The 26,555-nt window shown below is 38.4% G+C and overlaps 1 protein-coding gene across 1 annotated transcript; it reads right to left on the bottom strand.

Annotated features, from left to right (window-relative positions):
• Nucleotides 1-5,243: 5,243 nt before the first annotated feature.
• LOC132099139 (gastrula zinc finger protein XlCGF8.2DB-like) lies at nucleotides 5,244-24,349 on the bottom strand. Its single transcript, XM_059505602.1, has 3 exons — nucleotides 24,134-24,349; nucleotides 23,208-23,435; nucleotides 5,244-6,831 (listed from the first exon to the last, which is right to left on the bottom strand). The coding sequence occupies exons 2-3, from the start codon at nucleotides 23,377-23,379 to the stop codon at nucleotides 5,834-5,836; spliced, it is 1,170 nt and encodes a 389-aa protein (XP_059361585.1). The 5' UTR covers nucleotides 23,380-23,435; nucleotides 24,134-24,349; the 3' UTR covers nucleotides 5,244-5,833.
• Between the last annotated feature and the right edge of the window lie 2,206 nt (nucleotides 24,350-26,555).

The following is a 26,555-nucleotide window of genomic DNA, read 5'->3' as shown; positions in this document are numbered from 1 at the left end:
CCCCATAGACCCTGAGCCTTCTCAAAAAATGTAAGCGCTGACTAGCTCGTGTATAAACATAGTCCACATGATGACTCCATTGCAGCTGAAAATCAAAGTAGATACCTAAATACTTATATGATGTTACCTGCTCGACTTCCTCCTCATCAATTAAAATTGGACTATGATCACCCTCCAACCTTGGGTCAAAGATCATTTCTTTAGTTTTTTTGACATTCAACCTCAAATTATGTTCCTCAAACCACTGCACAACCACTTCTATTTCTGATTTGTACATACCGACATCTGAAGTATTTGTCAGCAAATAGGGGTGTAACGGTTCACAAAATTCACGGTTCGGTTCAATACAATACACTGGTGTCACGGTTCGGTTCGGTACGTTTTAGATACAGCAAAAAGAAAAAATTAGCAGATAAATTTCCTTGATTTTTATAAAAATGTTTTATTTATTAAAACTAACAAAGTATGTTTTTTTTTTTTTACATTGAACAATGATGGAGCTATTCTTTACCCATCTTCTATGGTGTTTTCTTAGCAGCATACTGTATAAAACAAAAAGCTCCTTATAAAAAAAAAAATGAAAATGTTATATTAGTTATGAACAAATACAAAGATGTAACTTTTTATATGGAACTCTATAACTCTTTATATTGAGTGTGTTTTTACTCAATTGGTTCTCTATAGGGCTTATGTTTTTTGGAACAAAGCAGGAATTACGGTCTGTCCGAAATGAGCTCGTGAAGGAATATTGTAACGGGGCTCAATTACATTAAGCATGTTCTTAAAACCTACGTTTTCCACTACAGCACAGTTACTCATTGCGAGCCTCGTGAGCCATTAGTCTTGCACAGTCATCAACAGTAGACTATTTTCAAGCAAAACTCGGCTCAATAATGGAGTTCAAAAAGTAAAATGAGAATTCATACTAGGGCTGTGACGGTGGCTGATTTTTACCACCGCGGTAGTCATGGACCAACAACCACCGGTGGCGCGGTGTTTGAAAAAAAAAAAAAAAAATTGGCTGATATATATATATATAAATGTATAAATATATTGGTGTCAAAATTTGCTCGTTAACGAAGGCGATAATTTTTTCCCAGTTTAACGTATTCAAATCATTTTACGTAGGGGCGGGGATGGCCACCCACTCACAACTGCTGCTTCTGTCACTTTTTCTCAAGACAAGAAGTAAATTTATTCAGTCACAGAATGACTAAACAGGAGACGTTTCAGACACGCGCTCCACTTCACTTTATTATCAGGTGCAAGTTAAGCGAGCGTGGACGGTCCTGTGCTCAAAGGCGGCGCATAAACTATGTGCAAGCAGTGTCGTGGTCAGTTCCATTCATGGAATTACCAAAAAAGGTGATTAAAGCTGACTTAAACTGTGCATGCATGTAATATATTTTATATATATTATATACAGGATATATTTATATGTATGCACGTCTAGAAATCAGCCCATCTCACTCATCTAACCATCCTATTTAACTCGTCAGTTAGTGTTTATTTGAGCACTTCTGTCAGTGAACGCCGCCTGCAAAACACTAAAATAAATATCAAAGAAATAATTCAGTTAAACAAGAACGTAGCCTAAGTAAGAAAAGTTAAATACCCCCTATCTAACGGACGCGAGCGACGCAGCGCGACAAAATACTCATTATAATCAGTGATGCTACACTGGATGCAGCACAACATGATATGATAAATCCCCGTCCGGTCTGTGACGTACTGACACTGAGTTCATATGTCCTGTATAGACACTAGGCAGACTAAACCTGTCGCAACGCAGTTGTGTTGCGTCCGGTTTACTTTTCCGCCACCAAGCAAGCTCAATAACTTAGGCCGGCGACACACTGGATGCGTGGCGCAAGCGTCTCAGCCGTGTGGCGTGTCCGTTTTTAATTCGGCTCCCATGTTAACAAGTTAGAGCTTGCAGACTGCCTGCGTGAGACGCGCGTCTCAGGCGCGGCCCAAGCCGCGCGGAAAACGTGTGCATGCTAGAAATAGAACCGATGCTTATCTTTCACGGGACACGCGCGCGTGTTGGAAGCGTTTCCAGGCAAAATATAATAGGAAAATATGTTTATATGTCATTTTGTACACAAATACATATTAATTCATGACATTTTGATGTTTGAAAGTCTATAGGTTGACATAAATTCAGATATAAATGTAATCAAAAAAATAAATAATTATCGATTTTCAAATATTGCACCTGTCAAACATAGTATATTTTGACGGTGTCCTTTATCAGTAGGCATAGTTGTAGGTGTGTAAAAAAAAGTTGATATTGTTGCCATGAAGACAAGATCCTGGTCTGTCGGCGGCCTCCCTCTATGTCACCTACAGCAGCAGCAGCGCGCCGCGTCAGGCACGCTTCTGGTGTGTAAAGACACAGAAAACGCCACGCTCCTGTGACGCAGCAGATATGCCACGCTCACGCCACGCAGCTAGTGTGTCACCGGCCTAACTCTTCATCTGAACGCGCTCTCTTTGAAATAGGAATCGTTGCCATATTTCTTGTTACCATCGTTTATTCATCGCTGTCTCGTTTGTATTTGGCCAGTTTGGAGAAGCCTCACCAAACCTGACCAGCCAGCGTTTGCGATCACGAGAACTTGTGCAAACGCCGATGGGTGACATGAATGCAGATGACTCCAGATCGGTGATGCGGTATTTGCTTTCCCAACAAGATCCATCGCCCAACACTAAATTAATTTGCTGAATGCATAAACTGTATTTTCCTGTGCTCAAATCTGCATATCTAAAGGAATGTTTGAGGTAATTTGTTAATTATCATAGACATAGAATTTGCAACTATTACAGTTATTACACTTATATACAAAACTTTGTATTATGCTTGCTATAGAGTTTGTGACGTCGCGTGCACTACCGCCGGTGGCAGTAGACAACTGCGGTAGCAACCGACCACCGCGGTGACGCGGTTGTTACGGCAACCGTCATGGCCCTAATTCATACAGGTGTAGCCTATCAATATAAGTCGCTCCGGAGTAACCTAAGGCGCATCAGTCAAAAAATGCACCATGAAGAAGAAAAAACATATATGCCTAGCCTCACACTGGACTATAAGTCGCATTTATTTAGAAATGTATATAAAAAAATAAATCTTATGGACGGGACAGTTCTCCGTTACGGACGTGAGCGCTCTGACAGCGGCACTAAGACTGCTTTAAAACTTTCACTGAGACCTCAAACAGAAAGCACAAAGCCTGTCTTTAAATTTGATTTCGTTTTGTATTAATTGTATCTTAATTTTAATCAAGGTTTCATCAACCAATTGTCTGGATTTAATAAGAAGTAAATAGAAAATAGATAACCACGATACGAAGGAGCCGGTATGAACCTGGAGTTTGTCTCATGAATGAACCGAAACTCAGCGTATAGCCTACTTGCCTCACAGACCCGACAAATAGGCTATATATAAGGATTGAAATGTCTACTTTTAAACAAAACAATTCAAAACTAAAGAAAACAGACTGCTCTCCCTCCCGTATGAAATGTGCATTTCTCTCAGGCGCGTTCACTACTGCGAAGATCACGAGTCAGCATCTTTCTAGCCGACAGACATAAAAAAAAATTAAATGTCTTCTGCTATATTTTACATATTCATAATCATTAATTTTGCCGGTTCGTGGTGACAGCTTTTAGGTGCCCTTAAATGTTACATGAATGCATCAGCACTGAAAACATAGAGATTTTTTTTCTTTTGGGGGCATTTTGTTTGACATGCATGCCAGCTTTCACTCATCCCACTATTAAAGTAAATCTGTTCTTTAACGAAAATGTATTGGCCGTGTTATTTCTTTTTTATGGGATGTCCAATTTATATGTAGAAATGCACATTTGCAAAGGTGACTTAGTATGTTGTCATAAAAGTGGCTCGCCTTTTGATTTTGCTCTGCCAATGTGGCTCTTGTGAAAAAAATAGTGAGGATCACTGCACTACAGAGTAAGGCGCTCACTTACTCAGTACGCGCTGAAGGCTCGTTGCAAAATGGCTTATGCGTTTAACAGACCAGAAATAGAAGATCCTCCAATAACCAACAGGTCTGGTGTTTGGGTGCACTTTGGATTCCCTGTAAGCTATAATGGTGATGATAGAATGAATGGTAAATAGTAAGGTCTTTTAGGTAGGTTTCTCCTTTTTTCCGTCTTTTCCCAGATACTGACACACTAATGTGATGTCGGCGTAAATGAGTTGACATGTTTCAAGTATTCCTGCTGGTGTTTTTTTTTTTTTTACCCGAGATGCGACATATCGTTGTTTTTTTTATCCACCACTCTCTTGCCATCACCATTATAGCTTACAGGGAATCCAAAGTGCACCCAAACACCAGACCTGTTGGTTATTGGAGGATCTTCTATTTCTGGTCTGTTAAACGCATTGGCCATTTTGCAACGAGCCTTCAGCGTGTATTACCGAGTGAGCGAGCGCCTGACTGAGTAGCCTAACATAAACATACGTTTTTTTTTTTTCTTCTTCTGGGGTGTCAGGGGCGTTGCCTGTTACGTCGTTTGGGTTATTGGGCTACCTTGTTGAACGCATATCATTATATTTCACAATTTTTTTTATTTTCCAAATATAATTAATTAGTCCAACGAACCGTTCGGCCCATAATGCGTACCTCGTACCGAACCGAAAGCCTCGTACCGAACGGTTCAATACGAATACGCGTATCGTTACACCCCTATCAGCAAACTAAGTATAGAATCAGAAAATTTAATGATGTAATTGTTTATGTACCGATTCATGCAGTCTTTCGTATATAACGTAAAGAGAATGGGAGAACTTACACGGCCTTGAGGAGCTTTATTACTGAACATTTGTGACCAATATGTCAGATAAAGTTTAATTAATTTTCACTTGCTGTTGTCATTCGTTAGAAATGCATAGTACCATTTGATGATGTAAGGGTTCACTTCCATCTGTTTTAACTTAGATAACATAAGTAGAGTATTAAACGCTGAACTCAGATCCATAAACAACACTATAACATAAGCTAAAGGACTTACAAGGTGTTTTAAAATAAGGTGCGTCATAATACTCAAAGCATCTTCTGTACTCCTATTTACTTTGTACGCAAATTGATAAGGATCTAATTTATACAGTACATTCTCTCTCAGTTTTTCTGTCACAATACGTTCAAGGGATTTCATCACCATGGATGTTAACGCCACTGGTCTAAAGTCATTATTTTCCTTTGCTGGATTTTTTTTGGAACTGGGATAATGACTGCTTTTTTCCATATTGTAGGAATAATTCCAGTGTCGAGTGATAATTGAAATAGTGGACTCCAGGCTGGAGATAATTCATCAGCAAATGTTTTAAGTAAAAAAGCTGAAATACCATCTGGACCACTGGACTTTTTGGCATGTAGCCTTTTAAAGATTTTAGCAACAGCACTAGGGTCCGCCATAATTCTATCCTTTGTAAAATCACATATTACTGAACTAAGCAAATCTCTACATTTAACAATGCTACCATTTCCCGTCAATTCAAAATGATTATACAAGTTATTAAATTCATTTGCTTTTTCAAATTCATTTAAAACCTGAATTTCTAACAAGGTGACAGCGAATCATTTTGAAAAGGTTGTGTACGCGTAAAACCTTTTTTTATTTTTGACCACATGGTGTCGAGTAAAATGTAACCTAAGGTTTGCTGTGATTTAACAAGTCTTTCTACAGTGATGGCACATGAAAGGCTTTTCTCCAATTAGACATGATTCATACAATGTTTTCGATCTATGAAACTCACTCCACACTGATGACACAAACAGTCATCGGAGAAGGGCTGATGTGTCTTTTCTCAGGTGTGAATTCTCATGTGGGATTTAAGGTTTACCTTTCGAGAGAAACTTTTCCCACACTGGGTGCATGTGAAAGGCTTTTCTCCAGTGTGAGATCTCATGTGGGAATACAATGAATCTCTTCGTGAAAAACCCTTTCCACACTGTTGGCAGGTGAAAGGCTTCTCTCCAGTGTGAATTCTAAGGTGAAGCTGAAGGATTCCTCTTTCAGCAAAGCTTTGTCCACATTGTTGGCATGTGAAAGGCTTCTCTCCAGTGTGACTTCTCATGTGGGGATACAATGCTGATCTTTGTGAAAAACCCTTACCACACTGAGAGCATATGTAAGGCTTCTCTTCAGTGTGAACTCTTTCATGCATTTTAAGATATTCTTTTCGAATGAAACTTTTTCCACACTGTTGGCAGGGAAAAGGCTTCTCTCCAGAATGAATTCTCATGTGGACTCGAAGGTTATTACTTTGAGTATAACTTTTCCCACACTGTTGGCAGGTGAAAGGCTTTTCTTGAGTGTGAACTCTCATGTGGGCTTTAAGGGTTTCATTTTGAGCGAAACCTTTACCACACTGTTGGCAGGTGAAAGGCTTTTCTCCAGTGTGAGTTCTCATGTGGGAATACAATGCTGATCTTTGTGAAAAACCCTTACCACACTGTTGGCAGGTGAAAGGCTTTTCTCCAGTGTGAGTTCTCATGTGGGGATACAATGCCTGTCTTTGTGAAAAACCCTTACCACACTGAGGGCAGGTGAAAGGCTTCTCTTCAGTGTGAATGATTTCATGTACTTTAAGAGATACTTTTCGAATGGAACTTTTTCCAAACTGTTTGCAGGTGAACTTCCTAGATCCTGTTTTCTGAGCTTTTTTTTGCATGGAAATCGTTTTTGACTGTGAGCAACTGAAAGATTTTTCTTCAGTTATGAAATCCTGATGCTTCTCATCACTCAGATGTTTCTCTTTGTTTTCATTCAGGTCTTGACTCTCTTCTTTCAGTGCCATCAGGTCTAAGGTGAAAGAAGACAAATACAAGTTAATCCTGGTTTAATGGCACAAAACTTTTGTTCCATACACATTGCTCAAAAAAAAATTAAGGTAACACTTAAATCACATATTGATTCTCAATGACTGCAATTTCCAATTCTAAAAATTATTTGAAAACCTATATTTATAAACATTCTATAATTTTTAAGGACAAATATTAAGTGATAAGTTAAGGGAAACCAAAATCATCAACACACTGATTTGGTGTTTTTGATTTTGAATCCAGCCCTCGGTGTAAAAACTTATATTATGTGTAGTTGTGATGAACTTCATGCAAGTTGGATCAGCTTGTAACTTAAGTCAGTAGAGTGTATGGCCCCCACATACCTATCTATATGCACTCTCAACAATATCTGGCCAAGCTCTTGGGGAGATGGAGGATAGTGTCCTGTCATATCTCCTGCAAGACCTGAATCAGGACATCAGTGAGATCCTGAAGAGTCTGTTGTGCTACTTGACGCCTTTGGATGCTCTAATAATATCCCAGAGGTTCTCAAATAGAATCAGGTCTGGGGAACGAGAGGTCCAGTAAATGGCATCAGTACCTTTGTCATCTAAAGCCTGTCCATACACTCTTGCCACACTAGGACAAACACTATCAGGCACCAGGTGGAAACCAGGGACCACTGCACCAGCATATGGTCTGACAATGGCTTGGAGGGTTTCATTGCAGTACCAAACAGCAGTAAAGGCACCATGGGCTAGTACGACTATGCTGCATGCAGCATAACATTGCCAATGCATCTCCAGATTTTGTCACATGTGCTCAGTGTGAACCTGCTTTGGTGTTCTCTGGCAAAAGCTAATCAAGCTGTAACAGTGCTGAGCTGTGAGCAAAGGTCCCACTAGAGAATGCTGAGCCCTCATGGCACGCTTATTAGGGCCCGAGCACCGATGGTGCGAGGACCCTCTTGTTTCTGCTCCGTTTATTAGTATTCTTTTTTTTTCTGAAACTTTCTCGAGAAGTCATGAAACTTGGCACACATGTCAGAACTGGCAAAAGATTAGGTATGATATAGTTTGCTAAGGTGGGTGTGGCAAAACGGCTCGACAGCGCCACCTATAAATTTTCAACGAAGTGCATCTTGAGCTACGTTTTACGTACTTGTATGAAAATCGGTACACACATGTAACACACCAATATCTACAAAAAAGTCTCTTGGTACGAAATCCAAATCCCAACAGGAAGTCAGTTATTATTTTTTTTCTCAGCAAAAATTTTCGTTTTTGCCATTTTCAGTGGTTGTACTTTAACAAACTCCTAGAGATTTATTCAGATCAACCACCTGCTGGCAACAGGAAGTGAATGCTTTACACTGCAATGAACTAATCCTAGGAATTTAATAAAATTAACATTTTGGTATGTCTAATCTAAAGGCCTTTGCGATCGTGAATTGTGAATATCTAGAGTTTTCGATAAAGGGCGTGTCCTTGGCGCCGTGACAAAGTTTGATGTCTCGCCATGGGAGTAAAATTTGTAACTCAGGCATAAAATGTCTGATCTTCCCCAAACTTCACATGTTTGATAAGACTCCTGGCCTGAAGACAACTGAAGGCCAATATTCCACTGGGTGTGGCAAAATGGCTCGATAGCGCCACCTATACACTTTCAACATAGCGCGCCTCGAGCTCCATTTCACGTACATGTACGAAAATCAGTACACACATGTAACACACCAATATCTACAAAAAAGTCTCTTGGTAGGAAATCCGAATCCCAACAGGAAGTTGGTTATTTTGAATTTTCTCTGCAAAATTGGTGTCGTTTTTGCCAATTCTAGGGGTTGTACTTTAACAAACTCCTCCTAGAGATTTATTCAGATAAACACCAAAGTTGGTCAGTGTAATCTAAATACCTTTGTGATGTTAAATTGCGAAGATCTTGAGTTTTTGTTTAAGGGCGTGTCCATGGTGGCCTGACAAATTTTGATGTTTCGCCATGAAAAAGGAAGTTGCTATAACTCCGACATACAATGTCCAATCTGCCCCAAACTTCACATGTTAGATAAGAATTCTGCCCTTAACAGATCTACATGCCCATATTCGGTCATAGTCATAGCGCCACCTGCTGGCAACAGGAAGTGACATGTTTTACGTTGTACAAAACTACTGCTAGAAATTTGATGACGCCAACATTTTATTTTGGTCAGCCTAATCTAAAGTTCTTTGCAATGTTAAATTGTGGAGATCTTGAGTTTTTGTTTAAGGACGTGTCCGTGGCAGAATTTGATGTACCGCCATGGGAATAGAGGTTGATGAAACCTATGCATAAAATATCCAATCTTCTCCAAACTTCAGATATTTGGAAAGTCATAGCCTGAAGACATCTAAAGGCCAGTATTCAGTTATATTCATAGCGCCACCTGTTGGCAATCGGAAACATCATGCAGGAAAATTGGCAGATATTAATGACTGACATATTCCACGTATATTTACAACTTCAAATGCATATTTCTCGCCGTTCACTTTTTTACTAAAGCCACTCGCTGGCAGTGAGACGGGTGCGAGGGCCCGTTCAACGCTGCTTGCAGCTTTAAGTATGTTTTCGACAGTTTATTCCTGACAATTTATTTAGAAACATGCACAGCAGTAGCCTACTGGAGATCATTTTGCAGGACTCTAGCAGTGCTCCTCCTGTTCCTTCTTGCACAAAGGAACAGATACCGGTCCTGCTGTTGGGTTGTTGCCCTTTTGCCTCCCTGTCTAGATCTCCTTGGTTAAAGGCCCATCTCTTGGTATCTCATTCATGCTCTTGAAACTGTCACCTTTATTTATATAGCGCTTTAAACAAAATACATTGCGTCAAAGCAACTGAACAACATTCATTAGGAAAACAGTGTCAATAATGCAAAAAATGAGAGTTAAAGGCAGTTCATCATTGGATTCAGTTATGTCATCTCTGTTCAGTTAAATAGTGTCTGTGCATTTATTTGCAATCAAGTCAACGATATCGCTGTAGATGAAGTGTCCCCAACTAAGCAAGCCAGAGGCGACAGCGGCAAGGAACCGAAACTCCATCGGTGACAGAATGGAGAAAAAAACCTTGGGAGAAACCAGGCTAAGTTGGGGGGCCAGTTCTCCTCTGAACAGACGAAACCAGTAGTTCAATTCCAGACTGCAGCAAAGTCAGATTGTGCAGAAGAATCATCTGTTTCCTGTGGTCTTGTCCTGGTGCTCCTCTGAGACAAGGTCTTTACAGGGGATCTGTATCTGGGGCTCTAGTTGTCCTGGTCTCCGCTGTCTTTCAGGGATGTAGAGGTCCTTTCTAGGTGCTGATCCAGCATCTGGTCTGGATACGTACTGGATCCGGGTGACTGCAGTGACCCTCTGATCTGGATACAGACTGGATCTGGTGGCCACGGTGACCTCGGAACAAGAGAGAAACAGACAAATATTAGCGTAGATGCCATTCTTCTAATGATGTAGCAAGTACATAGGTTGTTATGGGAAGTGTTTCCGGTTCCGGTTTACCTAATTAATGCAGCCTAAAAATCCTTTAACGGATTTGGATAATAAAAGCATATTAGTATGTTATGTGTATGCCAGGTTAAAGAGATGGGTCTTTAATCTAGATTTAAACTGCAAGAGTGTGTCTGCCTCCCGAACAATGTTAGGTAGGTTATTCCAGAGTTTAGGCGCCAAATAGGAAAAGGATCTGCCGCCTGCAGTTGATTTTGATATTCTAGGTATTATCAAATTGCCTGAGTTTTGAGAACGTAGCGGACGTAGAGGATTATAATGTAAAAGGAGCTCATTCAAATACTGAGGTGCTAAACCATTCAGGGCTTTATAAGTAATAAGCAATATTTTAAAATCTATGCGATGCTTGATAGGGAGCCAGTGCAGTGTTGACAGGACCGGGCTAATATGGTCATACTTCCTGGTTCTAGTAAGAACTCTTGCTGCTGCATTTTGGACTAGCTGTAGTTTGTTTACTAAGCGTGCAGAACAACCACCCAATAAAGCATTACAATAATCTAACCTTGAGGTCATAAATGCATGGATTAACATTTCTGCATTTGACATTGAGAGCATAGGCCGTAATTTAGATATATTTTTGAGATGGAAAAATGCAGTTTTACAAATGCTAGAAACGTGGCTTTCTAAGGAAAGATTGCGATCAAGTAGCACACCTAGGTTCCTAACTGATGATGAAGAATTGACAGAGCAACCATCAAGTCTTAGACAGTGTTCTAGGTTATTACAAGCAGAGTTTTTAGGTCCTATAATTAACACCTCTGTTTTTTCAGAATTTAGCAGTAAGAAATTACTCGTCATCCAGTTTTTTATATCGACTATGCAATCCATTAGTTTTTCAAATTGGTGTGTTTCACCGGGCTGCGAAGAAATATAGAGCTGAGTATCATCAGCATAACAGTGAAAGCTAACACCATGTTTCCTGATGATATCTCCCAAGGGTAACATATAAAGCGTGAAGAGTAGCGGCCCTAGTACTGAGCCTTGAGGTACTCCATACTGCACTTGTGATCAATAGGATACATCTTCATTCACTGCTACGAACTGATGGCGGTCATATAAGTACGATTTAAACCATGCTAATGCACTTCCACTGATGCCAACAAAGTATTCAAGTCTATGCAAAAGAATGTTGTGGTCAATTGTGTCAAACGCAGCACTAAGATCCAATAAAACTGTGTTGGGAGACACATCAAACATCCTTGCGACAGCACATATGGAAATAGCGACAGCTATCCTGGAGGAGCTGGACTGCACGAGCAAACTTTTTGGGATACAAGAACTGCATCATGCTACAGACAATTGACAAGGACCCAAACAAAATACTAAAGACAAATCAGTCAGGAAGAATAATTGTCAACAACTGTCTATGACCAACACCTGCAAAATCATTCCCTTTATTGGGTGTTGTCTAGGGCTGTAGCTATCGAATATTTTAGTAATCGAGTATTCTACTAAATATTCCATCAATTAATCGGATAAAATTAGTTTTTGCTTAAAGTGCAACATTAATTACGCAATAGAAAATAAGACTCCTGGGTCTCTTAAAATGAACAACTAAAGTTTGCTTTTTTTTAAATGCATACCGTATTTTCTGGATTATAAGTCGCACTTTTTTTCATAGTTTGGCTGGTCCTGCGACTTAGTCAGGTGCGACTTATTTATAAAATTTATTTGACATGAACCAAGAGAAATTAACTAAGAGACATGAACCAAGAGAAAACATTACCGTCTACAGCCGCGAGAGGGCGCTCTATGCTGCTCAGTGCTCCTGTAGTCTACACTGAAGACATAAAGCGCTCTCTCGTGGCTGTAGACGGTAATGTTTTCTCTTGGTTCCTGGTTCTAAATAAATGCGACTTATAATCCAGTGCGACTTATGTTTTTTTCCCTCATCATGACATATTTTTGGACTGATGCGACTTATACTCAGGTGCGACTTATAGTCTGAAAAATACAGTAGAATGCAATGCATACATCAAAAATAAACATTTAATTATTACCAATTGTTTCTGTCTGTACTTCTACTGTGAACAATGACAAAGTTAACAGATGAATTGAGTGCATTAAGTGCCATTCAGCTGGGGTTTTAAATAAAGCATTTTCTGAGATTCACATTAAAAACATAAAACTTTGGGCCAACTACCACCAGTGGTGCAGTGTTGAGATATATACAGTCGTGGCCAAAAGTTTTGAGAATTACATAAATATTAGTTTTCAAAAAGTTTGCTGCTAAACTGCTTTTAGATCTTTGTTTCAGTTGTTTCTGTGATGTACTGAAATATAATTACAAGCACTTCATACGTTTCAAAGGCTTTTATCGACAATTACATGACATTTATGCAAAGAGTCAGTATTTGCAGTGTTGTCCCTTCTTTTTCAGGACCTCTGCAATTCGACTGGGCATGCTCTCAATCAACTTCTGGGCCAAATCCTGACTGATAGCAACCCATTCTTTCATAATCACTTCTTGGAGTTTGTCAGAATTAGTGGGTTTTTGTTTGTCCAACCGCCTCTTGAGGATTGACCACAAGTTCTCAATGGGATTAAGATCTGGGGAGTTTCCAGGCCATGGACCCAAAATTTCAACATTCTGGTCCCCGAGCCACTTAGTTATCACTCTTGCCTTATGGCACGGTGCTCCATCGTGCTGGAAAATGCATTGTTCTTCACCAAACTGTTGTTGGATTGTTGGAAGAAGTTGCTGTTGGAGGGTGTTTTGGTACCATTCTTTATTCGTGGCTGTGTTTTTGGGCAGAATTGTGAGTGAACCCACTCCCTTGGATGCTTTACTGTTGGCATGACACAAAAGTGATGGTAGCGCTCACCTTTTCTTCTCCGGACAAGCCTTTTTCCAGATGCCCCAAACAATCGGAAAGGGGCTTCATCGGAGAATATGACTTTGCCCCAGTCCTCAGCAGTCCATTCACTATACTTTCTGCAGAAGATCAATCTGTCCCTGATGTTTTTTTTGGGGAGAAGTGGCTTCTTTGCTGCCCTTCTTGACACCAGGCCATCTTCCAAAAGTCTTGGCCTCACTGTGCGTGCAGATGCGCTCATGGCACTCCGATCCCGCAGCTGAATCCTCTATAGGAGACGATCCTGGCGCTTGCTGGTCTTTCTTGGACGCCCTGAAGCCTTCTTTACAAGAATTGAACCTCTTTCCTTGAAGTTCTTGATGATCCTATAAATTGTTGATTTAGGTGCAATCTTAGTAGCCACAATATCCTTGCCTGTGAAGCCATTTTTATGCATTGCAATGATGGCTGCACGTGTTTCTTTGCAGGTCACCATGGTTAACAATTGAAGAAAAATGATTTCAAGCATCACCCTCCTTTTAACATGTCAAGTCTGCCATTCTAACCCAATCAGCCTGACATAATGATCTCCAGCCTTGTGCTCGTCAACATTCACACCTGAGTTAACAAGACGATTACTGAAATGATCTCAGCAGGTCCTTTAATGACAGCAATGAAATGCAGTGGAAAGGTTTTTTTGGGATTAAGTTAATTTTCATGGCAAAGAAGGACTATGCAATTCATCTGATCACTCTTCATAACATTTTGGAGTATATGCAAATTGCTATTATAAAAACTTAAGCAGCAACTTTTCCAATTTCCAATATTTATGTAATTCTCAAAACTTTTGGCCACGACTGTGTACTGTTTGAGTAAATGAATTACTCCGGGATATTGGTTTGTTTGAACTCAGAGGGAGTGTCAGCCATATTAAACAAGTTAACAGCTTAAGTCATTTGTGGATTAATGCGTATTGGAGACGCGAACCGTCTAAAACTATTCAGTTCGATTTGGTAAACTGTTTCAAAAAGATCCGGTTACATCGAATGATTCGTTCGTGAACCGGATATCACAAACTGCTTTGTTTTGAACTCTCTCACAACAGACACGGAAGAGATGACAATGCTGAATAAAGTCGTAGTTTTTGCTATTTTTGGACCAAAATGTATTTTTTCGATTCTTCAAAAAATTCTAACTGACCCTCTGATGTCACATGGACTACTTTGATGATGTTTTTCTTACCTTTCTGGATATGGAAAGTATACCGTTCACACAGCTTCAATGGAGGGACTAAGACCTCTCGGACTAAATCTAAAATATCTTAAACTGTGTTCCAAAGACAAACGGAGGTCTTACGGGTTTGGAACAACATTAGGGTAAAGTTATTAATGACATAATTTTGCAAATTGGGCGAACTAATCCTTTAAATTTGTGGCATGTATAGTCTCAGAGAAATTCACTAAAATGTCCTCATGAGGATGCAGGGTCTCAGGAGGTTAATAATGTTTGAAATTTATTGGACTACAAGCTTTTCCTGTGGTATAAAGGTACTTAGCAGAGACTTACTGCCACATTTTGGCTGTTTTAATTTCAGGATTAAATTATAGTTTCATTTTTTTAAATAATTGAAAACATCAGTATTTATCGTTTTAAGTATCAAAACAATTTATTTATCTGTAACCGTTAATGGTTGAATATATTTGTAAATTAAGGTCTATGCAGTATTATTTTACATCAGTATTTATGTATCAGAAAAATCTACTGTTTAGTCCTTGAAAAACACTCTTTATTTGATTCATGTGTTTGTTTTGTTGTATTTGTTTTATTTCTCATAATTTGATTATTTGTTGGTGATTGTTTGATTATTTTATAAATGAATTTTGAACTTTTCTAAGGTTATTTTGGTGTCAAACTAATTTATAAAAGTTATTTGTACCAAAAACAATAAATAGTAGGGGTGTAATGGTACACAGAAGTTACATTTCAGTACATACCGTATTTTTCCGACTATAACATCACACCTAAGTATAAATCGCATCAGTCCAAAAATACAGCATGATGAGGAAAAAAACATATGTAAGTCGCACTGGACTATAAGTCTCATTTATTTAGAACCAAGAGAAAACATTATGGTCTACAGCCGCGAGAGGTTACAGGAGCACTGAGCAGCATAGAGCGCCCTCTCGCGGCTGTAGACCATAATGTTTTCTCTTGGTTAATTTGTCTTAGTTCATTTCTCTTGGTTCATGTCAAATTAATTTTGATAAATAAGTCACACCTGACTGTAAGTCGCAGGACCAGCCAAACTATAAAAAAAAGTGTGACTTATAGTCTGGAAAATAAGGTACCTTAGTTTTCGGGTTACTGTTCAATATGAGCTCGATACAATTGAGAATGAGGACTTGTCGTCATAGCACAGAGCCCCTCCCATCAATATCACAGTCTCAGTAGTTTAAAAGTGTAACACTATTGAGCTGATGGTATTTCAGCCATCTGTTCCATATTAATGAATCCTAACCCTAACACATTCTGCACTCAAAAACCAGGACTTTGAGTTTTACTACGTCTTCCAACATAATTCACCATTTGGGGCGCCACGATGGCGGCAACACCCTGTCGTGGGTGACAGTTATTACACCTTAGAGAGAGTCTCCAGAGACACTCGCGGGAGCCTCAAAAGGAAAAAAGGACGAAACCCCCGTTTTTCTTTACCCCACGGCCCGACAACACATTCCAGCTTCAAAGGAAAAACGAACTCTCCTTACAAACTTACACACACACACCCACAAATGTTTTATCTTACACTCATCATGTAAGTCCTTAATAATATGTATTTTGAGTATGTTTGTGCGTTGCATAAATGGTTAATCCTTGTTATGTGAAGAGTATAAGTGCTAACTTCTGATTTGGAAATGTTCATCCTAATTAATGTTCCCAAATAGAGCCCTGTTGATAACCCTTCCCTTCCCCCAAGTCATAAAAAACTTTACGACTGCATCTGGGAGAAACAGGGATGCCAGCTCTCGCTGGAATCTTTTGTAAGGAAAGAGAAAAGCACCTTTTAAAGGTATAGAATGTATCTCTTTTTGTGCTTAGATGTCTCCCCATATCAAATTGGAGTATCTGCAATTTTATCATGTGTTAATCAAATTTTAAATGGGTGTAATTCTGCATTTGAACATAACTTCATGTTTTGATCATTTATATATGTCACTTTTGGTGTCTGTTTAATCGTCATGCTTTGACAAACTCATTTATCTAAAGCAAATTAATGAAAAATGTACTTAATTTCGAATTACGAACTTGCTAAAATATCACTGCTGAGATCTGACAAGCCTAAGTTATTAGGGTGGGTGTTTCCACAGAGACAAAGGAACTTTTTCCCGCTTCAGATCGCGGACGTTCATTGGTTGTTCATGCGAACAGCGGCGTGAACCATTTCAAGCTATAAAGGACTGACCCAGGAAGCACCTCCCTGCTCTTCCTGTCTCTTCTCTTACGCTCTGTTCTCCTGATCCTCGTCGACCCTGCTCGTCCCTATGTCGCCGTCCCCTCAGCACAGGGGCTGAGAGGACAGCCATTCTCATGACTCCTTCGGAAGCTTTCGTTTTCGTTGTTTTGTTTATTTTCTTTACTAAGTTTATTCACCTATTCGCCTCTCCACACGAGGAAGACGAACTCTGAAACATTGCTTTGTTGGACCTTTCAAATATCGCGCGATTCCGCAGCAGCCCGGACCCAGAGAGGACAAGCCCAGACTGACGCACGCTACACGCCCGCTGCTTTCGCATACACAAAGAGAACCACATGCAAGTATCATTCTCTATGGAAATTTAAATGCTGCTTAAAGTTGTCTATAATTTGATTTCTATGTTGCCTTTCAAGGGTTACTGTCTGTGAGTTTGGCATATCACGCCGATTCTCTCATTCATCCTCTTTCACTCTCTCTCTCTCTCCCTCATTTGGATTCAGTTATGTCTTGTACAAAGTTTACTGTCTATATTGTCGTACGCGTATTTACTCTGTATAAATCGTAGTTTGATGTATCATTAGTTCAATTATTAAATTCCATATACTCCAGATTGTCTGTCTAAGTTGCTCATGTTACGAAGTCAATGAAATGCTGATCTTAGCTACAAAGCTCATTTGTTACTTTTAAGTAATATAAATTTTATAAGGACAGGAGAATGGTTTCATGGCCAGAGACTATTTGTCCTGGAATTATAAGAAGTGATATCGTTAATGAGAATTAATAAGTAAATCTTATGGCCGTTTGCTGGATGAACCACGTTTGATTTACATTAATTTCTAGTAAAAGATATCACAATAATTGATATGAAGAATAGAATATTGAAATTAGTGCTGTCAATCGATTAAAAACTTTAACTAGACACATTTTTTCTGTGATTAATCGCAATTAATCGCAATAAAAAAAAGAAATGTTTTTGTACGTTTTTAATATATTTTTTAATGTAATAATTTCACAGTTAATCAAATTAATAGAGCTGAAACAACGAATCGATTTAATCGATTAAAATCGATTATTAAAATAGTTGTCAACTAATTTAGTCATCGATTCGTTGCTAAATAACTTTTATTTGCCGTAAGCGGCTCATTTCGCGCATATTTCAAATCTGCGGTGACCAAAGTGTGGCAGTAATGAGCCACCGGAGGTTTTACTCAGCCAGTACAGCAGGAGAAGTAGCGAATAGCCAATAGCTGGCCTCGTTTTATGTCACGTGCTTCCCGAACAGCGTCTCTGCAGCATTCAGCGTGATGTGGGAGAACTTTACTTTGAGCCTTTAAAAAAGAAGAGTAACCTGTAAACTCTGCACTACTGCACTGTTTAAGGGTACGTTCACATATCGCGTCTTTTGCGCGCTCAAGTTCGTTATTTCCAACACCGCACCGCATCGAGTTAAAAACATTTAAACTTTTCAGAATGCGGCAAGCGCACCGCGGGTCATGTGACAAGAACTAACCAATCAGCTTCATCCTTTCCCATAACAACGTTAAAAGCTCAGTCAAGATGAAAGGAACAGCTGATCATAGTTGTATATGGATTTCCATTTTGAAATAAATTTAGTAGCAGAGCTACTGCAAGCGATGTTTTGAGCATCAAATCCATTTATCCTTTGCTGAAATTTCCGCGTCTTCAAGGAGAGAGCACGTCATGGTTGCTTAGCAAAGGCAGATGCCTCAGGGGCGCTTCTGCCCGAGTGCTTTGGAAAGAAGGAGAAAGCGGTGCGCCTAGCGTTTTCCACGCGTTTTTAGGCGCGATTTGTGAACGGCCCCTAAGACTTTCATTTGTGCAGATTCTCCAGTACAATGTTGTTTGCAAATGTTTAGTCGTAAAAGCTGAGAACATTGCTTTTTAATAGTTAACATTTAAAGCTTTACAAACATGTTCTGTGATCAGTTTGTCGTTTACCAGTTCAAAATTCAGTCTTGCAGCCTAATTATGACTGAATGAGATGTTTAAAGATATTTGAAATGCACTTTTTTTCTAAGTATTCACCGCTCTTTTTCACACAGCAGGTTTTTTGTGTGTGTCCAATTTTTTTTTCTGGACAACCTTCTGATGGATTTTACTTTAAATTGTGAGTTCCATTCAGGTTTCATGCCATTAGCACTTTATTCGAAGGATTGTTTACAATTTCACAGCATAAGCTATAAAGCTGTTTCCCAGTAAATAATAAAATACAATGCACTGCAATTTTATTCTGTTTTATCCTTATTCTTCGTGAAAATATGTTCTGAAAGATTCCTTAATAAGCTTTGTTTGGGATGTTAAACTACTTTAGGAGCTCTAAGGACTGCCATGGTGAAAACATTATTTGAAATCTACTTGTGAAATTTGCTAGAGTATGGGTCAGTGTTCTGATTGCAGAAGAGTTCGACAAAGGATTACTAACACATAATAAAACAACTCCAGGTATATTTTTGATGAGGATATGACAGTGCAAAATGGTTAAAATCTCTTAAAAAATCTATGCGGAAGGATAAAGACCATTTATGAATAATTTACTTGGGGAAAAAATGGGAAAAACTAAAATATAAGTACATAAACCGATTAATCGTAAAAATAATCGACAGATTAATCGATTATCAAAATAATCGTTAGTTGCAACCCTACAAATTAATGTAGAAACAATATAAAGACAGTATATTTTAAATACTTGTTTAAATGGCATCTTTTATGAATGAAGGCCAGTATTACTGATATTAATACAGCTACTGATTTTTTTTTTTTTTTTTTACATTTATTAGGCTTCAAAAATATAACAGTTTTTAATTTAAGCTTAAAACAATGCTAACATAAACCCATAATAAATGTCATGTTTACTCCTGCCCTTCCTGTCTTAACAGTTAGGAAATATACAGAAATTTAATAAAGTTATCAAAGTTATATGCAGTCTGCACTGCATAAACTATAAATTAAATAGTTAATCCTTTTTAAAGCTACAAAAGTTATTTAGTCAAGAGCAGCGAGTCATTTTCTCTGTTCCCTTTGTTCTTTAACTTTACTGACAGGAAGCTTTATTGGCTGCTGTCCCTTTAAGAGCAGACAGACACGCGGATCTCACCGTTTATATACTGTCTATGGATCTCGCCTCATTCTCTCACAACTCTTTTTGTTCATTTTAGACTTTATATAAATCATTTAAGATTGCTCTTATGAGGATAATCGACAAAACTGGCACTTTGGGATGTTTATTGTTAGTTCAAGCGTTTAAGAGAACTGGATTCTGGCGCCCTGTCTATGCATTGTGTGTGTGTGTGTGTCACATAAGGGCATTCACAGACAGCGCATTCTCTTTTGTCTTGCCGTGCTTGAAATGTTTAAAAGCATTTAAATGAATAAGAGCGTGATCATATAATGTAAAGCTAGCCAACGGATGGCAGAAAATACGGATGCTGCGTTAATTGCGTTAAATATTTTGACACGTTAAACCAGACAAAAATTTATCGCATGCGTTAACGTGTTAACGTTGACAGCACTAATTGAAATATTAATTAGTAAATTACAGTGCCTTGTGATGAGTTATTAATATATACAATTGACCTATTTTTCATCTTCAATAATTTTAATGCAACTGTAATATGATTTATATATTAATCATATTCCTGATTAATTACCCAAATTCCCTATATATCATTTGAGTTAATTATTATGTACAACCCAGTGCGGCTACAAAAGCCACAAGTCTTTGGAAAGTTACGAGGCTTTCTGCTGTGGCTGGGTCCATCTACAAGCCTCCAGGAGATGAAAACTGCGTTACTACTCGCCAAAGTAAGTTTATTCACACGCGTTTTAGCGTGTTGTAATTACACATAGCATTTAGCAGATACTTCTTCACCAAAATGACAAAGTAACTTAAATAACTGCGACCGTTTCGTAAACACTAAATTGTAACAAGATGTTCAATGCAACGTTACACAAACGTTTCCAACATGTTTTGATGAGAGCTTCTCCAAATACCGCTGTTTTGTGCTTGGTGTGAGCTTGTTCCTGTAAGGTCCCCTTTCTTTCGCCTTATCTTTCTGAATTGCTTTACTTTCTTCTTTTTCTTTCTCATATTCGTAGATCCGTCTCTGTTCGGCCGACATAATAAATGCGCAAAAATTAATGAGCTCTGAAATGTTTAGTCGCGCCTGTGAAGTTCTGAAGGCGTTGCCCCTGGCAACCGATAGCGTGTCCTACCATCATGGCCGACCGGTTCAGACCCCTCCCAAATCAACCCAAATTGGCAAGTGACTCCTCACTCTCCAGGGTTTTTCCTACATTGAAATTTTTTTGGCGGCTGCCAAAACACATTTTTGTCCCACCAAAGCCTTATTTGATCTGTAATTGGGTTTTGTGAATGAAGCAGGCTACTGACGGAGACAACGAGCACAGCGCCCTCCCCCGCGCGCGCACTTCCGTCTTCTGTTCTGTCTTTAGTCTCTCCTCGCATCAGAATCAACTGATCCTAAGGCCCTGAGTCCTTGGAATTTGCCCCGCCCCTCCTGCACTCTGATTGGTTAGCTGACTAGAAAGTGACAGTGATGAGCGCAGCGTTTTATCCTAAGTTGAACATTATTCAACTCTCGGCGCGAGAAAAGACGCCCGAACGCTCAAGCGCGAGGCACTCTCCTGGCGTTTTAAAAAACATGGCACTCCCATAACAGCAGAAAAAATACACTAGCCGCGGGGAAAAACGCTTTGGTGGACATAGGGCCTTGGTTGGAAGACGAATCCATGTTTCACGTTGTGCAAATTATTTCTGCTGAATTACCACTGGGTGTGAATTGCAGTCAAAAAAAGTTGCCTTATCTTCTCTTACACTTGTGACAAGCATTCTGCACATGCAGCTGACATAACTTTTAATAAGCGCAACAAAAAAATCGATCCAGTTATGAAGTGTTTTGTGTGTGTGTGTGTTGACATATCTTTGGCAATGTCCTAACAGCCAGGATTCCCACACAACACGTCCGCTAAAGTCCGATTCGCGACCTAATGACTCTTTTGAGCTGATTCATTATAATGAATGGTTAAATTGATTGGTCTGCCCGTCAGTGTCTGAATCGGTGTATAACAAATCATTACTTCTTAGAAGAATATACACATCTGAAATTAGAAAGTAAGTGTGCTTACATCATTTAGCAAGAGTTTTTAGTAAAATTTAACCTTAATAATCCACAGTATAGGCCTAAGACAATCTGTAGTAAATTACCTATAAAATCATTTAGTTTAAAGTTAGACTGGAGTGAAATGAAACTAGATCAAAGAACAAAGCAAGCTGTTGCTAGCTAGCTGCTAATTTTAGATGGCAAAAAATTACACTATTACACCTTTTAACGCTACGTTTTAATTGATATGATTATACTAAAGTAATTATCAGTTCTATCAAAAAATGATTTTATCTTTCTAAACTATGAAAGCCAGTCATGGAAAAATCACAGCTCTTTTTTGCAAAGAGGGCAAGAAAGGATGACAGTGATCATTTTTTCATGAATAAATAGTATAAGAAAAATCACAAACTGTTTCTTTGTATTTATATTACATTTAACATTTATTGTCAATATTGGGCTTGTGGATCTTGTGGGTACTCTTTGCTGTGAGTGGATGACCATGTCGGTCAGCCACCACCGAAGACATGTTTTGACCCAGGAAAAACCCTGCTCTCAATAGGAAAAAGCAACAAATATACAAAGCTAGGTTTCCTACATTTTGGTGACATAATAAAGGCAAAAACTAATTCTCTACAAAATACAGTTAGAATAGAAGTGTCAATGTAGAGGGTTGTTTGTTAAAAGAGGCTAAGTAGGGCTGTGAAAAAGAAGCTGGGATCCAAAAGTCCAAAACCTGACTTGAAATAGCCTTACAATCTAAAGCGGTTCCATGAATGGCATTTAAGTACATGCAATCTCACCAATTTGACCCAGGTTCAGTAAATTAAGGTAATTTGATATGAGCGTTTATTCTCAAGAAGCTCTTTATGTCGATCATAGATCAAATCAATCCACCGTGGCACACAGTGAATAGGTTTAACGCATTTGAGATGTTTTCCTCAGTGAATAATTGACATATCACAGGTAAATTCTACATGTGTAAATGTTCGAAAGTCATTCAAATATATTAATTTTGCTGTCTGGAGGGGGCGAGGTTTACGCATGGAAACAAGCATTGCTGAGTACATTTGTACTAAAGAGTCAGGGCGGGGGGTTAGACTGCCAAGGAGTAGTTATTCACTTACCCTTTGGTTTTATGCAATATGGAGGAAATATTGATTTTGTTTGATACGGTTGCATTATCAAGTGATAGCTATTACTGTTTTTGATTGTCTTCTATTAGGAAGCAAATACTCCTTGCTGAGAAATCCAGCACAAGCTCTGCACTGTATCAGTTCTATCCAGCCTGAACCAACATTTATAACTCTCTCTATATTTCAGCATGTTTGGATATTGCATGGCACTGACTCCATGTCAAACAATTAGAATTCTCATATAACTTTTCAAAAATATCATTCATATTAATAAGGATCAAATGACTGGCTCCAGCTTTGAGAATTAAAACCAACCTGTTTGTTCCTCAGTATCTTCTTGTTTGACTCTGAATGTTTCTTCAGTCTTCATATCTTTACTCTCCTCTTTAATAAACATCATCTTTGTTTGTTCCTCAGTATCTTCTTGTTTGACTCTGAATGTTTCTTCAATCTTCACATCTTCACTCTCCTCTTTAATAAAAGCCATCTTTCAGTAGATCTCAGTTGCTTCAGTAGAAGTTTCCTGTGTTTGGACACTTTGTCCTGATTAAGATGGGAAGAATTAACAGAATTGGTTCAGTCGTCTGTGCATTGGTGAAAGAGTCAGTCAGAGAAAGTTAATAGCTTTAAATGAGCTGCTTAGACAGAAATTCTCAACACTAGCGTTACAAATGTTTACAATAAACGTATTCCGAATATGGGGAGCATAATGAGATGCACCTTTCCTCGTGGATGCGCTTTGCTCTAGTCATGACCCGGTTCGTGAACTAATCGTTGTTTTGAACCGGTTCTTTTTTGAGCCAGTTCGCCAAATTGGACCGAATTCATCGAAACAGATAGCGCGTCTTGAGTCAGACTTGATCCACAATTTACTAAAGTTACGTTACTCTTTTTCACTCATGCCTTACAGTTCTTCCGACTTTAAATCAATATGCCAGCATATATATTAGTCCTGTAACTCCAACAGCACTGAAACATGGCGAGCGATGCTGTGAGCGCGAGTGAATCGAAGACTCGAATGAAGGGCGAATTTGGACAATAGAAATGAACTGTCCGAAAGAATCGGTTCGCTGAAAAGAATCGGACTTCCCCTCACTACTTTGCGCACACACGAGCGAAAAAAAAAACTTTCTCCAATGTTAGATAAAGCATTACACTACTATATTAAATAATATTTGAGTATTTTTACATCTCTAGTAAAACCTAAGTATTTGGCTTAACAGTTCGTATTGATTTACAACCTTTCTCTTTCTTTGGCGACTCTGGTGGGACAAACCTTTCTTAAGCTGTATCACAAAAGCAGGAGCGCGGGGCAGCCTTATGACGTCACGTCTCCACACCAAAATAAAAGTCATTCTCACACAGTGCTGTCCAAAATCACAAAAAATGAATAAAAGTTAACATGCAAAAAGGTGTCCAGTGATGCGCTAAAATAACTACCAATAAAGAGCGAGTTGATCATCAAATATGTGCTTTGCCATCTAAAAGACAAAGCACTCGTGTTTGATTAAAGGGAACAATTTATACCAGGGCACCAAAACTGTTTTTTTTTTCAGTTACACTTTTAAAATTATTGTGTCATAGCAAAAACTGTATTTAATTTACGTGCAACTGTTTTTAAATAAATACACAGTTTTATTGTGGTCAGAAAAAAATATTACTAATGCAAGCTTAATTAAAAGTTGACTTACTTTGTTTGACTTTGTAAATTAAAAAAAACCAACCTGTTTGTGTCTCAGTATCTTCGTGTTTGACTCTGAATGTTTCTTCAATCTTCACGTCTTCACTCTCCTCTTTAATTAATGCCATCTTTATTTGCTCCTCAGTATCTTCATGTTTGACTCCGAATTCTTCAATCTTCAACTCTTTACCCTCCTCTTTAATAAACTCCATCTTTATAATAGTGTCACATGGATTTCAGTTGCTTCACCAAGAGTTTTTCTTTGTCCTGTTTAAGATAAAAATAATTAGAAAAAAACAACAAGTACATTTCTGTGCAATGACTTCTAGATTATTTAATTTAATAAATGACACTTATTACATACCACTGATCTATATACATGACTGGAATGTTTATTCCCTCACATTAATAGAAAATGATCTGATTTTACGAAGAATGCATTACCTAACTTACGTTAGTGAGGGTTTTAATATGACCTCTTTCTGTACGTCCTAAACATTTAAATGGTTATTTGTTTAAAGTCAGAGATTTCCCCTGCTTACTAAAAGTAAAAGTTAAACTTCATAACAGAAGAGAATATCAGATCAGCAAACAGATGAGACGCCTCAATATTTGCATTACAAATATCAAAATGATTCTTCTGAAAAAATGAATAGATTAATGTTATGTAAGACATGTATATAAACTCAATTCACTGTAACGTTAGTAAAGTCAAGTCACTTTTATTGTCTCATATTTCCACAGCACATGTGCCTTGGTGAGTGAAATTCTTGGGAGCTTGCTCCCGAAATTGTAGAAACAATTAACATAATATAACTATATTGTATTTTTTTATATTATGTTTTGTATTTAATTAAAGGATACAAATAGAGAAATGGGGTAGGACCTAAAAAGTTTTTATGAACTTCTTCCTACTCCTTTTGAAGATGAGAATTTCTAATTTGAATTATTTACAATAATATGGAAAGAATGTGCTGAGAAGTACATGACTTAATTTGGCTTTTATTTTAATTTTAATTTTATATATGTATGCATGTCTGGATTTAAAGCTAGCTAAATTCGGTTATGTGACGTTATGTGGCATGCAATGTATAACATAACTGTGATGAAGAAGGAAAGGAATTGACGAGGAGGGGGGACAAACTGTGTATTTATGGGTTCATTGCAAGTGCAACTGATTTTGATATTTTGAGCATTGTTTGCTGATTAGCTGAATACTTCTGTGGATACCTGTTGTGATTGACGCAATGTTGACAAGCTTAAGCTAGCACGTTTTAGGAGGGTTTTATTAAACATGGATGCAGAAGAAGGTTCGGAACTGTCCGAATATGTACAGTCCCTGACTCTTCGGGACCGTGACAGCTTTTTTTTTTTTTTACTCTCGCGGATGGAAGCAGGCTACCTTACCCCTTATGCCATATGGCCATATGAATTACTTTCGGGTGGTTTGGGAAATTTTGTCAAGGCTTATTTTCTAATGTAACCTATCGCTGGGCTAACTATGATTAGCAATGTGTATTATTTTAAGAGACCATTCAAAGGATGGCACACACATCTATCGCTGTATGTTTGTTTAACATTTAAACTAACTAGTGCGCTGAAGGTTGGCGACTTTTCACCTATAAAAATGAAACTTGCTGATTTACTAAATAAAACCAACACACCAGTTCATATGCATGATTATTTTACCTGATATAAAGTCTGCACTGCAAACATGAGCATTATTTATTATCATCTCCGTCCAGTCTGTACGCCGTATTGCATTCTACCACAATCGTCTTCTTGATTTCTGTGAAGGAATGTCTGCCGGGATCCGGTAAAACTTTAGTTTTGAAACAAAAGTGCTGTTCCTTCTATTCTGGCAGCCAAAAACCCAACAAGAAGACATTTTAAAGTCAAAACCTCAAACTTTTAGCGCACCTGCTATGAGTTCTGCCTTATGTTTTGCCTCCAGCTGGAGCGGTGACGTCACAGTGACGTAG

This window comes from Carassius carassius, chromosome 22, assembly GCF_963082965.1.
Source record: "Carassius carassius chromosome 22, fCarCar2.1, whole genome shotgun sequence".
NCBI classification, from domain to species: domain Eukaryota; kingdom Metazoa; phylum Chordata; class Actinopteri; order Cypriniformes; family Cyprinidae; genus Carassius; species Carassius carassius.
The sequence above is the reverse complement of the archived record's forward strand: the minus strand, read 5'-3'. Positions and strand labels throughout refer to the sequence as shown.